Source organism: Phalangium opilio, unplaced genomic scaffold (genome assembly GCF_054372755.1).
Source record: "Phalangium opilio isolate 3A_F unplaced genomic scaffold, DU_Popi_V2 ptg000019l_1, whole genome shotgun sequence".
Lineage (NCBI taxonomy): Eukaryota > Metazoa > Arthropoda > Arachnida > Opiliones > Phalangiidae > Phalangium > Phalangium opilio.
In genome coordinates, this window is record NW_028324152.1 from 5,894,543 (window position 1) to 5,912,313 (window position 17,771).

Here is a 17,771-nt window from a genome sequence, read left to right on the forward strand (position 1 = left end):
CGTTTCGGCTATCGGCAGTAGCAGACGGTTTTGTTTGGAAAAGTTTAGCCAAGGGTTAACCGCTTAAGTGAAGTTTCAGCTTGCCGTTTCGCAACTTTAAAAGCCAAGACTAAATAGAGCTAGGCATTTTCTATCCATTATCCACAAATTGGTGGATAACCGATTATTTATAAACAAAGTTGTGGATTATAATACGATTTAACATGTAAGATCTGTGGATAATTTTCGAGTATGGCTAAAGATAAAATAACGTGGAACATGGGTAGATAATGCCGAGCTCTAAGACTAAATGCGCTCAGTGCTCATAATCATATAGATCGGTTTCCTATCAGAAACCGCACTAAAGGCCTGGCAGCCCGGTTGTATAAAAGCCCTACTTTCCCGAATAGAGTGGGGGAAAGCAAATTATGGAATAAATGGAACGGAGTATTGTTTAAATTTTACTGTTTTTCAAACTACTATATATACGAATTGTTTCCATTTTTATTGTAAGTAGATTCTAATACATGTATTTACAACATTACTGTGTATAATCCCGTGAATCCTACGCGATTCTTTTTATGCACAATAAACAAACTATTCTATTCTATTCTATTCTGAAACTTTCCTTAGCTAATTCACTATGTTGTTCTTTTTCAATTTCCTTTTCTGACTGTATGCCTTGCTCATTTAAGTTTTTCTCAGGTATAATTCCAAGCTTAATAGCTTCATTCGACATGGCAAAAGTTGGGTCTGAAAATAGATAACACATACAAAACTGACCAGTAACTTAGCCAAGGCTTAAGCTTTAAAACCCAATAACCTTTTAAGCTCCATAGTAATATCGAAAAAATTTCATAAAATACTTACCAGACATATTCTTTCACATTCATTCTCTGCAACACCGATTTTATATACATTTCCGAAGCTATCTGTTAAGTTAACTACACGAAATCCCTCCGGGAGATAACTTGCCGCCATCGCTGATACGTCACTAATTGCGTTGCTCAACGAAGTAATCGGCCTTTATAGCCGATGACTTCCATGCCTGTTCGCTTACAATCGTGACGTCAAACCGGAAGCTCCGAAAATCGTTCAGTGGCGAATGCGCATTCAACGCAGCCTCCATTGAGCGTTACTGAACGCGCCCTACATTCAAATCTGACATTCGGACAAGACTGTCCAGATTCCAAAGAATCCCGACTACCTTAACCTACATTACATTAGGCATTGGCATTAAACTATAGCAGACGACCTGAAAATAAAGAAATAAGTGAACTATATTTTCGTGCCAACTTACACATGTACCTTGTGTAAAACTACGCGAAAGTAACTCTCCGCCGCGGAATAAGACCAACTCTTCCCGTCGCTTTGTAAGGGGACGGAAATCTTGACTTGAATATGGGAGGACTCATTTTCCCCGTTGCGGGTTAGACTCCAGGCTTCTAGCTCTTCACTTTCTTTATCTATGTGCCTTTGCTAAAACCTTGTAGTAGGCCTACTAATATATTCACCGAAAAGTGGCTTCACTCTACGATACTATAACCTTGAAAAACGTACAGAAATTTTCAAACAGTCATGACTATGCTACTCTAGAATCAATCTTTCCTCCTCCAAGGTTCAATATAAGTTGAGATAAAAATTTAATGTTTATAGATAACCATATCGGCGAAATATATTCCTTTTATTCGAGAAGGCGTAACATCCTGATTGTACTAATTCTTTTTGCGATTAGCTAAAGTAGCATAAAAGGCAAGTAAAGATAATATAAAGTGAGACACTAAGATTTATGTTTTCGTAGTACCACGAATGAATGGAGGGGAGTTGGAATGGCTAAGGTCAAATCATAATAGGCGTGAAATGATCTTGGAAACATCTGGTGTGGCTTATTTTATGTTAGCGACGTCATAGACTGACGAAATACGATTATTTCCCCCTTAAATATTTTCATTGGCTGCCAAAAAAGTGAAAATTCTTTTGCTTACTCCACCCTCTATCCGCTCGGCTCCTAGTTTGAAACGACTAGAAATTTACTGCCTTCAGGAGATGGCTAAGCCGACGATTGGGGAGGAGCTACACATTTCAAATAAATAAATAAATAAATAAATAAATAAATAAATAAATAAATAAGGCCTCGCGATATGTTTCCACCATCAAGGGAACACCAGGAGCCCCTTTGGCCATTTCAACCCCCCTCCATACATTCCTGGTAGTACCTATTATAATGTTAAATCTGGCCTTCTCTCGTTTGAATATTTTTCTTTCTTTGTTGCAAACCTGGAAAAGATTTTTGGTTTATCTGCATAGCCGGACATGTATTCAGACGCAAGTTTTCCCCTAGTATACCATGGGATACGTGCGGAATTAGTGTGTTAATTTATTGTAACCAAAATGAGATAAACGCGTTTTAACGTTTGGAAATTGAAATCCATGGCAAGGCTTAAGAAGTTTCAAGCAGTTGAAAATCAAGCGAGTACTTAAGAACAACCTCGCTGTAATGCAAGTTGAAGTTACTCTTCTAAGTTAGCGACGTTAGCACCTTTCTAACAAGTCGTCCAATTTAAAATTGTATTATAATACCAAGATGGTTTTACCAACCCTCCGAAATTACGTGTTAAAAGCTGTAGTACAGTGGAGTGAACCAGATAGCATGTTGGAAACACAAGAAATCCGACTGTAAACTATGCATTTGGTATTCAGGGAGTTCCGATCGAATATTTCCCTAGCCCGACGAACATCGTAAGTAAGGGCTACAATGCTTGTGTTATTGATGGATAGCGCCATTCTAAATGGAGACACATACGAATAAAATATTGATACAGACGATTATCGTTCTCGCCCTTTTTTTACCTCTCCGGGTGACGATGAGGTCACGGAGAGGTATTACACTGGACTTGTCTATGTGAGTGTGTCTGTCACCACGTTCGCGGAAAAAATATTTTAGTTTCTACTCCCGTCGTTAGGGTTAAGAAGTACGCGACAACAGTCTAGGGTTACGAGAAACGTCTAGTCTCCCAATGGCAGGGCTTCCACAAAGGTCATCACAATTGCGGGTTTTCCTAAAATTGTGAATCAATCCCCATAAATATCATAAATTTCCAAAAATTGTTAAAGTGGCATACGATCGAATTCAAACGTTAACAATAGCTATGTTTAAAATTATTTCAGAAAAAATGTTTCTTAAAACGATTTAACTAGAATTAAGGTAAATTAGTGACGATTAAAATAATTAATATCAATTATATTTAATTAAGAAAAACCTCTTAATTGCGTCTCGACTCGGAGAGGTTTATTTGGATTCCAAACTTATTTCTATTAACCTTATTGTATCAAAAACACCGTAAGAGCAATAAGTATGACACTTGACACTGACATGACGCTACATTTCTTCACGAAGGGATTGTCTTATGTTATACACATAGCTGTAAAATCGTATTAATTCACGGTTTATTTTTTGTCTCACAAAAAGGGTCGCTTCTATGAAAGTTTCTATTATAAAGAAATTATATCTTATTCGGAAACACACAAAAAAACCATCACTAATTTTTATCATTTAGTGCCCTACATACTGATTGATTTGTTACTTATGATTAAAAATAAAAATCGAGATAGTGATATCTGAAGTAAAAAGTTATCTAACCTTGAAAAAATAAATATTAAAGGTAACATCGCATATAGATAGTTGGCAGTCCGTAAGAAAGGGTTCCTAACAGCAGGTTCAAAATCGAAATATCAGGATGCTTTTGCCATCATCTTCTGCTCTTTTAGTCGGAGCGATCATTTCAGCTATTTCGTATTACAATGTAAGGAAAGAACGACATATTACACCAAGGGTAGTAGATAACTTTGAGAAATACTACGACTATGTTGTTGGTAAGTAATTATGGTTGAATTTAAAAAATAGGCAATCCAACACGCATTCGCTATTACCAAATTGATGAAAAGTTTTATTTGGAAAAGTTTAAAACGAGAATGAATATAACGTAGCGTTTTAATTTAAGTTGGTGCAGGATCAGCCGGTGCTACTGTGGCCAGCAGGTTATCCGAAGACCATGACATAAAAGTTCTCCTAATTGAAGCCGGAGGACAACCAAACGTTCAAGCCGAGATACCATTGTTAACCTTGGCAAATCTACGTTCAAACCTAGACTGGGGTTACAACAGCGTTCCGCAAGAAAACGGTTGTCTAGGACAAAAAGAAAAGGTGATTTACTGTAATCTAGACCGGTGGATATAGAGATGTGAGTCGGCAATTTACCGTCCCTAAACTACCGGTAGTTTACCAAATACCGCGTAAATTACGGATTTATATCTTACCGTAATTTTAGAATGGTTATTTACCGGTAAATTACAAAATTACCGCTGTAATAAGCCTATTAAAACATAAAATACCATAAATTACGATAATTTTTGTAATTTCAAAATTTTAATCGGTAATTTTTCGGTAATTTACCCGGTAAATTGCCATTTTTAAAAATTACCGTAATTTCACATCTCTAGGTGGTTATGTTAGACTTGTGTGCAGACTGCTGTTACATATTTTCCTTTGCAAAATTCCTTGACTCTTCCAATGTTTCTTTAAGTGTCTAAGTCCAATTTAATGACTAAATTTAGCACTTGGTTGAAAAGTATATTAATTTATACTTATCAACTATTGTTTCGCAGAGTGCAGTTTAGGAAGCGCTGATTTAGATTATTCAAAACATTTATGGCCAGAATAGTTCTAGCGGAGTTGTCAGTCCTACGGTGGTCTACCTAATCTTCCGTTCATGTTTGCTAACGGTACGGATGAAAAAACATTTATCTTGAAGGCTGCCAATTAGGTTTGCCCTACACTTGTGAGTTTACACTGCTTCCTCACTTAAAATGGACAATATAACATCTGATAAATCGTGCCAAGGGCGGGAATTCAAAAGAGTTTACCGATGGTTCGAAGAATGCTGAATAGTAACCCGTACAAACATTTATGGCTGCATTTTGCTTTTATGTAGCTTATTCAGAATCTGCAAAATATTGCAAATATACTGGAATATTCTGGAATATACCTGAAAAAGGTTCAACTTCAGAGAAAATTTAGATGAATTCCAGAGAGCACTTTTTTTTGGCAGAAAAAATAGCTTCCGCTGGCTAACTCAGTACAGCTAATATACAAACAAAATTTAGCTACTCTAGAGTCTTAAATAGCTTCCTTACACGTCGAAAACAGAGGTGAGACAGCAATTCCCGTTAGAAATCAAGTTGTTCGTGGCTCACTACAGGTAACTTCCAGTTATATTGTATGCATGTTACAGTCAGAAATAGCTAAGTTTGTAGGATCATTGCAGGTGCATTTGAGATACTTTGTAGGATCATTGTAGGCGCGTTTCAGATACTTTGTAGGGTAATTGCAGGCGCGTTTCAGATACTTTGTAGGATAATTGCAGACACGCTTCATATACTTTTTAGGATAATTGCAGGCGCGTTTCAGATACTTTGTAGGATAATTGCAGACACGTTTCAGATACTTTGCAGGATAATTGCAGGTGCGTTTCAGATACTTTGTAGGATAATTGCAGGCGCGTTTCAGATACTTTGTAGGATAATTGCAGGCGCGTTTCAGATACTTTGTAGGATAATTTCTGGCGCGATTCAGATGCTTTGCAGGATAACTGCATGCGTGTTTCAGATACTTTGTAAGATATTTGCAGGCGCGATTCAGATACTTGGTAGGATAATTGCAGGTGCGGTTCAGATACTTTGTAGGATAATTGCAGGCGCGATTCAGATACTTTGTAGGATAATTTCAGGCGTGATTCAGATGCTTTGCAGGATAACTGCATGCGTGTTTCAGATACTTTGTAAGATATTTAAAGGCGCGATTCAGATACTTTGTAGGATAATTGCAGGCGCGATTCAGATATTTGCAGGATCATAAAAGGCGCGTTTCAGATACTTTGTAGGATAATTGCAGGCGCGATTCAGATACTTTGCAGGATCATAAAAGGCGCGTTTCAGATACTTTACAGGATCATAAAAGGCGCGTTTCAGATACTTTGCAGGGTCATTGCAGGCGCGTTTCAGATACTTTGTAGTATAATTACAGGTGCGTTTCAGAGACTTTATAGGATAATTGCAGGTGCGTTTCAGATACTTTGTAGTATAATTACAGGTGCGTTTCAGATACTTTATAGGATAATTGCAGGTGCGTTTCAGATACTTTGTAGGATCATTGCAGGCGCGACTTTGCAGTGTCATTGCAGCCGCGTTTCAGATACTTTTCAGGGTCATTGCAGCCGCGTTTCAGACACTTTGCAGTGTCATTGCAGCCGCGTTTCAGATACTTTATAGGATAATTGCAGGTGCGGTTCAGATACATTGCAGGATCATTGCAGGCGCGATTCAGATACATTGCAGGATCATAAATGGCGCGTTTCAGTCACTTTGTAGGATGATTGCAGGCGCGTTTCAGATACTTTGTAGGATAATTGTAGGATAAATGCAGGTGCGTTTCAGATACTTTGCAAGATCATTGCAGGTGCGTTTCAGATACTTTGCAGGATCCTAAAAGGCGCTGTTCAGTCACTTCGTAGGATAATTTTAGGCGCGTTTCAGATACTTTGTAGGATAATTGCAGGCACGTTCAGATACTTTGCATCATCATCGCAGCTGCGTTTCAGATACTTTGCATGATAATTGCAGGCACGTTCAGATACTTTTCAGGGTCATTGCAGCCTCGTTTCAGATACTTTGCAGGGTCATTGCAGGCGCGTTTCAGATACTTTGCAGGGTCATTGCGGGCGCGTTTCAGATACACACTGAGAAACTAATGTCAAAGAAACAATAGTTTTCACCATTTTTTTGATTGTTTAATGCTGTTATCCAGAAAAACCTCTAACAAGCCTTAATATATACAGGTAGTCGCTGTTTTTTGAAATTACATTACCTTAATTTTAAATATACAGCAAAACATTGTTCTTTTTTATGTTAACGACTGTGGAAAAAACAGCTAGTTTTTATTTCTCAAACGGAAGTGCAGGATATGTTATTATTAATAGAACGTTGCTGTTTTCCGGGGAAAAAGTATTCTGCCGTGAAGAATACAGTAGTGTAAAATTAAAAACACAGATAGTTACACTATTAAGTATAAATTTAACGTATATTTTACTGTATAATCCACCGTAAATTAAAGTTTTGCATACTATAAATTGAACATTAAGTACTTTACTTTAAACCTTGAAGCACTTTATTTTAAACCTTGAAGCACTTTATTTTAAACCTGGAAGCACTTTATTTTAAACCTTGAAGCACTTTATTTTAAACCTTGAAGCGCTTTAATTTAAACCTTGAAGCAATATAACCTAATCTTACCTAACCATGCTAAGCCTTTTGGAAAAGGTCCGCGTTTATTATGAAAGGACCCATATGAAAATAAAAATATTTTGGAAAGTCAGTGAATCGCTAATTTTAAAACCAATTTTTTAACTTTGCAATTTCTCTTCTTCATTATAATTTCAACCTACTTATTTCTAAAATAGAGTAGTGTCGGTAGAGAGGGGAGTAGACGGTGTATCCCTCCCTCTAGGCGCGCTTTTGTAAGAGGGGATACTATACGTGCCTGGTAGGGGGATGACTTTGAGCTAAGAGATAGAAGGGTATGACGTTTGCATACGTAGAACTGACATTACTCTATTGACCGAAAATGTGTAAAACGTGTTAGGCGACACTCTGAAACGTGTTAGGCGACATTCTTAAAAGCGTTATGCGACACTCTTAAAAGCGTTATGCGACACTCTTGGAGTGGCGTCGCTAGGCCTTTTATGGGGGCTATAGCGCCCCCAAATTTCAAAGTTAGAACCCTCAAAATAATCCGAACACTAACTTCTAAATCGTCGACTTTAGTTACAGTTAGAGAAATTTCAGCTTCAAAAACGTCGTTAGTATCAAACTGTTCCAAGTTCTCGCACTTCCATGGATTTTCTTTTTTTTAAATATGGTAGAGTAGATTAGGTCAAACGTGTTTCTGGTGCTCGAAAAACTCTTCGTGAAAAGAGATATTTAAATTTGACGAATACGTCTGTATCTACTGCTGGGATATTAGGGCCTCCAAAACCAATTTAATACCCGATGCATTTATACTAATTTATAACTTTCTGCCTTTTTCAGAAGTTATTTAGTCGATGAAAATGACCAACTTACCATGCAGTTTCATGCTGGATTTTAAGTCGATCAAGTGACCAACTTTTTAGGTAGTTTCATATTGATGCGAGAACTACCCTTGCTTGTTAGAACTGTCCTCGTATGTCCTCTCAAGGTTGAACCTTGCTAATCACATAGTGCTATTTGCTGATAAATCAGCCAGGAAGGTGTCATACGACACTCTGAAAGCGTTATTTAAACTCGGAAAGGTGTTATGCTGCACCCTTTAAGGAATTGCGCAACACTCATATGGGAGTAAAAATTAACTTTTAGTTCGATATCAGAGTTAAAAAAGTGAAGTGTTGCACCATTTTATTCTTATCTTTGACACTAATTGCTCAAATAAGTTTTAATAAACCCTTTCTGGGGTGTAAATGAACACCAGTAATGGTGTCAAATTTGGACCCATATAAACTACTTTTAAAGATGTTAAAGCACACCGCATTTTCTAAGAGTGTATAACAGCAACCAGTATAAATTTACCCTAATGGACAGCCCGTTAAAAACACCTAGTCGTCTTATATAAATGACAAGTTGCATCTTAACCAACAGAGCTTAATGTTTTTAATAAAGGTTTGAGTGCTTTTAGTTTAACAGCAAAGAGCGTCTTCATCAAAATAAGCTCCGGGATTTAAAACTGTTCTAAGAGCTGTTATTTTTACAGCAACCCTATTTTTTAGTGTACCATAGTGTGTTTTTATTTTCACAGTAAACCACGTTTTAATCCACAGTGCTTAGTGAGTTTAAAACCACATATTTTGCTGTTAGTTTTACAGCAGCAGAAATTTTATGTAACTGTGATTTATTGGTAGTAAAACAGCATATAGTGTTGGTTTTTTTATTCACCCCTACAATATAATCAACGGTTAAGACTGTCTTTGAAACAACCACTGAAGCGGTTATTTTAAAAGCTACAAACGCCCCTGAATACACGAACAATTAATACTTAAAACTGTTAGTTCCACTGTTTAGAAAAACAGTATTGTTGACGGTATTAAAAACAGGGAGGATAAGCAATTAAATTAACATCATCTTGATGGCATACGCTATTGCCATTACCATAGTGTTTATTTTACAGCATTTTTATTCTGTGTGTACTTTGTAGAATAATTGCAGGCACGATTCAGATACTTTGTAGGATCATTGCAGGTGCGTTTCAGATACTTTGTAGGATAATTGCACACGTTTTTCAGATACTTTGTAGGATAATTGCAGGCGCGTTTCAGATACTTTGCAGGATCATTGCAGGCGCGACTTTGCAAAGTCATTGCAGCCGCGTTTCAGATACTTTGCAGTGTCATTGCAGCCGCGTTTCAGATACTTTGCAGTGTCATTGCAGTCGCGTTTCAGATACTTTATAGGATAATTGCAGGTGCGTTTCAGATACATTGCAGGATCATTGCACGCGCGATTCAGATACATTGCAGGATCATAAATGGCGCGTTTCAGTCACTTTGTAGGATAATTGCAGGCGCGTTTCTGATACTTTGTAGGATAATTGTAGGATAAATGCAGGTGCGTTTCAGATACTTTGCAAGATCATTGCAGGTGCGTTTCAGATACTTTGCAGGATCATTGCAGGCGCGATTCAGATACTTTGCAGGATCCTAAAAGGCGCTGTTCAGTCACTTCGTAGGATAATTTTAGGCGCGTTTCAGATACTTTGTAGGATAATTGCAGGCACGTTCAGATACTTTGCAGGGTCATTGCAGGCGGGTTTCAGATACTTTGCAGGGTCATTGCGGGCGCGTTTCAGATACTTTGTAGAATAATTGCAGGCGCGTTTCAGATACTTTGCATCATCATCGCAGCTGCGTTTCAGATACTTTGCATGATAATTGCAGGCACGTTCAGATACTTTTCAGGGTCATTGCAGCCTCGTTTCAGATACTTTGCAGGGTCATTGCAGGCGCGTTTCAGATACTTTGCAGGGTCATTGCGGGCGCGTTTCAGATACTTTGTAGAATAATTGCAGGCACGATTCAGATACTTTGTAGGATCATTGCAGGTGCGTTTCAGATACTTTGTAGGATAATTGCACACGTTTTTCAGATACTTTGTAGGATAATTGCAGGAGCGTTTCAGATACTTTGCAGGATCATTGCAAGCGCGTTACACATACTTTGCAGGGTCATTTCTGGCTCGTTTCTGATATTCTTTAGTGTTGAAATTTTGGGATTTCATTTTTAAAAAATTAATTTTTACCTCTCCGAGTGACGATGACGTCACGGAGAGGTATAACATTATATGTGTGTTTGTGTGTCTGTCACCGCGTTCGCAGTTGGAAAATCGGAGCCAACGTGTTCGCAGAAAGATACTTTGGTTTCTACTCCACTACCCTCGTTAGGGTTAAGATGTACACGGCGATCGCCTAGGGTTACGAGAAACGTTAAGCTTCCAAATGGCAAGGCTTCCACCAAATATTCAAGCAATTGCGGGTTTTCTTATCAATTATTGTGAATCAGTCGATCGCCTTATATACCATAAATTTCCAAACATTGTGAAAGGCTTACGCTTGAGTTCTAACGTCAACAATAGCTATGCTTAAAACGCTTTTAGGAATGAAGTTTCTTAAAACGATTTAACTAGAATTAATGTAAATTAATGATGATCAAATTAATAAATATCAATTATATTTATTTAAATATTTAAGAAAGATTCTGAATTGCGTCTCAACTCGAAGAGGTTTATTTAGGATTCCCAACTTGCACTTCTGTTTAATATCTAGGAAATTTCCAAATCAGTTGAAATTAGAGTCTTCTCATACAAAAATTTTAAGCTGTAATTTATCTGCATACACGCTTTTTTATAGCTACCACGCTGAAATATGTATACATTAAGGCTACAGTTTCTGAGGCAGATAAACGCGAAATTGTCACAGGAATTCCTGAACTGCAAATTATCTGCCGTTTCAACATTTTCTGTTTGTTAACTGTTAATTTTCTATACTGGCAGAAATATGCAGCGCCATTCTGCAAAAGCGATGAAAAAGTAGAAATCCAGCTGCCAAATTAAAATTGCAATTTGACCACATTTATAGGCATGTTACAGGTCTGAAAACGTGATGGAAAAGTAGAAATCCAGCTGCCAATTTAAACCTGCAACTTGACCACATTTATAGATATGTTACATGTCTGCAAATGTGATTTAAAAGTAGAAATCCAGCTGCCAATTTAAAACTGCAATTTGACCACGTTTATAGGCACGTTACAGGTCCGCAAAAGTGATGGAAAAGTAGAAATCCAGCTGTCAATTTAAAACTGCAATTAGACTATATTTATAGACATGTGACAGGTCTGCAAAAGTGATAAAAAAGTAGAAATACCAGCTGCTAGATTAAAACTGCAACTTGACCACATTTATAGACATGTTACAGGCCTGCAAATGTGATGGAACAGTAGAAACCCAGCTGCCAATTTAAAACTGAAATTCGACCACATTTATAGACATATTGCAGGTATTCAAAAGTGGAAATCAGTCTGCCAGTTAGTTTAAAACTGTAATTGTACGTAATAGATAGAATAGAATTTTATTTTCATTTCTGCAAAATCGTTGCATAAGTAGAAAAAAATCAAAGCGATTAAACAGGAGTATCTCCGGTTTAATGTCTAGACAATTTCCGCAGCTATCGAACCACCCTTATTAAATAAAATTCTTTTCTATAAACCTTTGAAATATGTACAATTACAGTTTTGTAATAGCTGGCAGACGGATTTCTACTTTTGAATAGCTGCAAAATGTCTGTAAATGTGCTCAAGTTACAGTTTTAAACTGGCAGGTGGAGTTCTACTTTTCCATCTCATTTGCAGGCCTGTAATATGTCTATAAATGCGGTCAAGTTGCAGTTTTAAACTAGCAGCTGGTATTTCTACTTTTTCATCAATTTTGCAGACCTGTAAAATGTGAATAAATATAGTCAAATTGCAGTTTTAAATTGGCAGCTGGATTTCTACTTTTCCATCACATTTACAGATCTGTGACATGTCTATAAATGTGGTCAAATTACGGTTTTAAACTAGCAGTTGTTAATTCTACTTTTGCATCGCGTTTGCAGAATCGCGCTGTATATTTCTTCCAGTACAGACGATTAACAGTTAACAAACAGAAAATGTAGAAACGGCAGACAATTTGCAGTTCTGGAATTGCTGTGAAAATTTCGCGTTTTTCGAGCTGCAGAAAATGTAGCCTTTGTGTATACCTATTACAGCGTGGTAGCGATAAAAAGCGCGTATGCACATGAATTACAGCTTAAAATTTTTGTACGGGAAGAGAAGATACGTAGAATCTCATTTTGTACATTTGTTAATGAATGAAATTTTTGTTTATTTACTATACAAAAAACTGCGTTCACGGAACATAGACGTAATACTTGTCATTTTGTTATGAGCTATAAATTTTTTAAAACAATTTTAGATAAAATATTATAAATCTTTTTGATAGTTTAAATAAAATAAGATGCTAAGTTGGTTAGGTTGAGCGAGAAGTGGAGCTAATTAAAACTAGACTAGTTTCTAACAATAATATGGGTTAACTATTACACGTGTTTGGAACTAATGGTGAAAATGCCAAATTTTCCTGAAAGATATTGCATGTTCTCTGCATTAATGAGACAAAAGTAACTGTTTCCGTTTCAAGCAAATCTCGGATGTGGATTAGTTCAGGCAAAAGCCACTAAATGCTACCATACTCGCGGGATGGAATTACGTGGACCGCTAAGCACAAAAAAGTCTATATTTTATCTCAGCCTTCGTGGATAAGCTCTGATTGGTTCCTACATTTGGAAAGGTAAAGTTGGTGTGTAGAACATTGGACAGCATGTTAGGTGCGCCGCAGGAGCCGATATTTGCTTTCAGAGAGGAATTCAAGATACTGTCGTAAAGCAGACGCGAGATGCTAGAGAGATATTGATACTACGCTCTACGGAAGGTTTCTATCCACCCTTCACTCTCCTTTTTAGCCACATACGATTAGCTTGACCTGATGTGTAGAAGAAGAAGATGATTATGTAGAAGATGTTTCGTTCGTTATTTTGAAATAGCACTTCGTAAGGACTTCTAGGTGGCGCTGGCTCCATACTTTTCTTGTCAACGATTTTTAAATTCATAATATTTATTTTCTTCTCTACCACCACCGGGAATCGAACCCGAGATCTACGGCACACCAGCCTGATACTATACTGTCGCCTCTACAATCGCTTGTTGAAAAAGGGTTGCAGAGATAGTAGGAAAGAGAACGAAAGTAAATAAGAACGGCCCGAGCTGTGCTGAGTGAGCTCCAAGAGAGAGAGAGCGGAGCCTTCGAGATATATAGGCCCGTGACTATCGCGAAGCGAGAATATTTTTTCAACTAAATTAGTTCGCCGTGTTTTCTCACTTGGGAGCACTTTTAGTATCGTAAAATAAAAATAAGTTAAGCCTGGTGACTCCGTCGACTGCTAGAATATTAGGGCTAGGTATAGACGTAGAGCGGTGAAACCGAGGTTGCGGATAGTAAAAAATGTTTTAGAATATTTTAGAAGACCTTTATTAAACAATCATGCCAAAGACGTAGAGGATAAAAAGCAAAGGTTAAAAAAATTAAAGGTTACGAAGGAGTATAAATATTCCTCTTATGGTATAATAAAACTGTGAATTAGCATCGCCAAGAAGTTTTGTTTTACTAAAAAAACAACAATGTTAAAATCTCATAATTAATTTTGTTGTCCACACAATCTAACTAGGACTGTTCACGAGCCGAGCTGAGCGAGCATTTTAAAAGCTCGGCTCGGCTCGAGTCAAAAAAACGGCGGCTCGGCTCGACTCGAGCCAAGCTGGGTCTTGGCTCGGCTCTAGCTCGGCTCGGCTCGAAAATGATCATGACATGTTTAAAAAAAAATTGCTACTACCAACGTCAAACTTGAGAATGACTATAAATGCCATCCCATGTTTAGGAATGTAGTGGTTCAGTAAAACCCGCTCTTTAAAATATGCTCAAGGTTAGAGACGAGAGATTTTTCCCACGCTTTATTTCATGTAAAAATACAACGGAACGCTATTAGTGGAGAGAATAAAGACTAAAAGGAAAGCACTATATCAGTGACTAAGCTCGCGAGCCGGCTCGCGAGTCGGCTCGGCTCAATGCCTATCGGCTCGGCTCGGCTCGACCATAAAAAAGCTCGCTCGTTAATTAATCGAGCCGCAAAAGTGGCGGCTCGGCTCGGCTCGAACTCGGCTCGCTCGTCACGAGCCCGAGCTGGCTCGAGCTCGTGAACAGTCCTAAATCTAACCAAAAGATTCAATAAAAAATAAATAGCCCCTAAAACAATTACGTTAATTTAAGAGTTAAACTTTTCTCTTTCATAAATTTTTTATAATTGGCCCCTAAAATATCAAGGACAATTTATGGAAGACCCCTTTCGCAACTGTAATAAAAGCGCCACCTAGAACACAAATTGGGTGAAAATATTTCCTCTATGAAACTGGATATTTCCCCACATAAAAATCGACCCGCACGGGCCTAGATATCTCGGAGGCTCCGGAGAGAGAGGAATAGGATATAGAAGCGGTACGAGCGGGCGAGGATTTTATAGAAGCGCGCTTTGTCAATTTTGCCCATAGATCTTTTGGTTTCGTCTTCGCTACATGGTGTCGATGGCACTAATAGTTTTACCTTAATAGTAGTAGTACTAGTAATTAGTAACGGGCGATATGTGATTCACTTTGCTAAGCAGCCATTGAAAAATTATTTCCCCTGACCCGTATATTAGGGGATATTTCACTAGAAGTATATTTATTGTAGTAGGGATAGCGAGAGTACGTAAACGATGTGGCTTCAATATGGGCTAAACCATCTTGTTTTCTATTTCTTTCCATGAAACTGCATGAACGGACTTTCTAGTCCTGGCTGAAGATTACACCATTAGACTTAAAAGGCAGATTAAAAATATTTGTTTTCTTAATTCCGCAGAGATGTTTCTATCCAAGAGGCAAAATGTTGGGTGGATCTTCAGGGCTAAATTATATGCAATATGTGCGAGGGAATAGCAAAGACTACGACTTCTGGGCGGAACTTGGAGCCAAAGGTTGGGCCTGGAAAGACGTTTTACCATATTTCATCAAATCGGAAGGCAATCAAGCTGAACCTGGAACTATTGATGAAGATTATCGCGGACGCGATGGTCCATTGACCGTCAACGTTTCGCCGGTTAAGAGTGCTATTGGCGATGCTTTTTTCGAAGCGACATCCATTCTAGGTTACGACAAGTTGGACATTAACGGTCGAAACCAAACAGGTATTTACAAAAATTAAAGGAAAAAATTAGTTTTATTTCTGATATTCTATAATGCTACAAGTTCCAAATCTTTTTAAAAAATTGGACCACATTGACGAACGGTATTCATTTGTGATGGGCACTGATGGCCGATGTCGTAAATTAATCGTGGATCTCAGTTTTATGGGAACCAATATCGATTTTAACCTATTATTTCAACATTATTTATGAAAAAATAAAACCGATATCAATAGATAAATCGGTAAATTAAGCTGCAACCGATATATATTGGTTACCGATACCGATATCATATCTGTTTATGTCCATAACTAGTATTCATAAATTTCTAGGTTTCCAAATAGTCGCTATTTGCCATATCCCTTGTGGATATGGTCTAAAAGAAAACAAATGTCTTCGGTGCTTGCTATTTACCGAATTGAGTGGTGCCGTATATTCAACAAACAACGAACGCCATTAGTTGAATAGAGCTTTAGATTTGTTATACGTAAAATTGCGATTATCTGAAGCTCCATTTATAAAAATCATGGGCTAGCTTAGTTGATAGAATCCCCAACTAGTCTCAGGTTCTTGATATGAAACCTAAGCCCATTCTACACAGATACACTGGAATGATAACCTAAAAACCCTCGTTCTTCAAATTCCATCGCCTGTCATCGCCTCTAGCGAGAGAGTCTCGAAACTTTTCGATTCATAGATCATGTTACGGCTATGGTTTAAGTCGAGAATATTTCAATATTGGTCGAAGCGTGGCGCTGACCTATTGATCACATGAAATTAAAATAAAACTGTTTTTTTTTAAATTATTTTTTTGCCACTGTCAGAGTTGTCTTCTTGTTCTTTGTACGCTTCAGCCTTTCAGGCCTTGAAGCAGATGCGCTCAATCAGTCTTTAGTATGTAGTTAACTTTGTGAAGGAAGTGAGGTTTACTTGGAAAGTTAAGGAAGGTGTGTTCGGGTCAAGTCACCTTCGTCAGACACGGAGCCGTCAGAATTTAGGATAGGATCGCAGACATGTGTCGCATTACAGAAAAATTTGCCACCCAGAAAATTTACTTACAGGAGCACGCCACACTGCCAACCAGAATAATCCTCCCTATAAGAAAAACAAGCTGGTCCAGCAACCTGGACATTTTTGCACACCCAATCAATTTATAGGACATTGGTCCAGTGAGGCAGTGACCCCTATAAGTGTCTCGACTTTTCGATTCATAGATCATGTTACGGCTATGGTTTAAGTCGAGAATATTTCAATATTGGTCGAAGCGTGGCGCTGACCTATTGATCACATGAAATTAAAATAAAACTGTTTTTTTTTAAATTATTTTTTTGCCACTGTCAGAGTTGTCTTCTTGTTCTTTGTACGCTTCAGCCTTTCAGGCCTTGAAGCAGATGCGCTCAATCAGTCTTTAGTATGTAGTTAACTTTGTGAAGGAAGTGAGGTTTACTTGGAAAGTTAAGGAAGGTGTGTTCGGGTCAAGTCACCTTCGTCAGACACGGAGCCGTCAGAATTTAGGATAGGATCGCAGACATGTGTCGCATTACAGAAAAATTTGCCACCCAGAAAATTTACTTACAGGAGCACGCCACACTGCCAACCAGAATAATCCTCCCTATAAGAAAAAAAAGCTGGTCCAGCAACCAGGACATTTTTGCACACCCAATCAATTTATAGGACATTGGTCCAGTGAGGCAGTGACCCCTATAAGTGTCTCAAAGTTATCTTATTTCCGTCCCTGCTTAAAATAAAACCGACGAAATAAATCACAGCTAGAAAAGGTTGAATTGGGGCGGAAATAAGTTAAATACATTTGGGCCTCCTGGAAATTCGTGAGAGCGGAAATAAGCGGAACACTTGAAATGTATCCAGGGACACTATTCTCTAAAAATTTCAATGATTAAATACCCAAATCCAAATGTAAACATTAGGGTTGGTTCCATAAGGAGAGAGAGCTTAAAACCTTATTCTCTAACCCAAATCCAAATCGACATTTGAATCTCCCGCCAAACATTTCACCATCTCAAATTATTCTCTTATTTCTTTAACCCAAATCGACATTTGAATCTCCCGCGAAACACTTACTCAAATGTACGTCACTTCCTCTTTCATTGCATAATTTTATTTCAGCATAAATTACACTAAGGCAGTAAATTAATTACCTACGATAAATTAATTTATTACTTTAAAATTAGAATTTTATTCATTATAAAACTAAGCTTTTCCTGAAGGTTTTGAACCGTTTAATTGAAATTATTTAAACTATTAGTGATGATCAATTGGCCAATATCGTAAATTAACCGATGTCAATACCAATTTATTTAAAATCAATGAAACGAAAATATCAATATCA

At 37.6% G+C, this 17,771-nt stretch overlaps 1 protein-coding gene and 1 long non-coding RNA gene across 2 annotated transcripts in view; one reads left to right on the forward strand and one right to left on the reverse strand.

The window, feature by feature from the left end:
* Nucleotides 1-465: 465 nt before the first annotated feature.
* LOC149700791 (uncharacterized) lies at nt 466-1,394 on the reverse strand. The gene is made up of 2 exons (XR_016382065.1): nt 850-1,394; nt 466-732 (listed from the first exon to the last, which is right to left on the reverse strand). It is a non-coding gene; the product is annotated as an uncharacterized LOC149700791 (long non-coding RNA).
* A 2,322-nt stretch (nt 1,395-3,716) lies between these two features.
* LOC149700792 (glucose dehydrogenase [FAD, quinone]-like) overlaps nt 3,717-17,771 on the forward strand; it is a 30,627-nt gene continuing 16,572 nt past the window's right edge. Inside the window, exons 1-3 of the mRNA XM_089867270.1 lie at nt 3,717-3,852; nt 3,981-4,183; nt 15,100-15,424. Coding sequence (XP_089723396.1) covers nt 3,717-3,852; nt 3,981-4,183; nt 15,100-15,424 — 664 coding nt within the window. The remainder of the gene's footprint in view (nt 3,853-3,980; nt 4,184-15,099; nt 15,425-17,771) is intronic.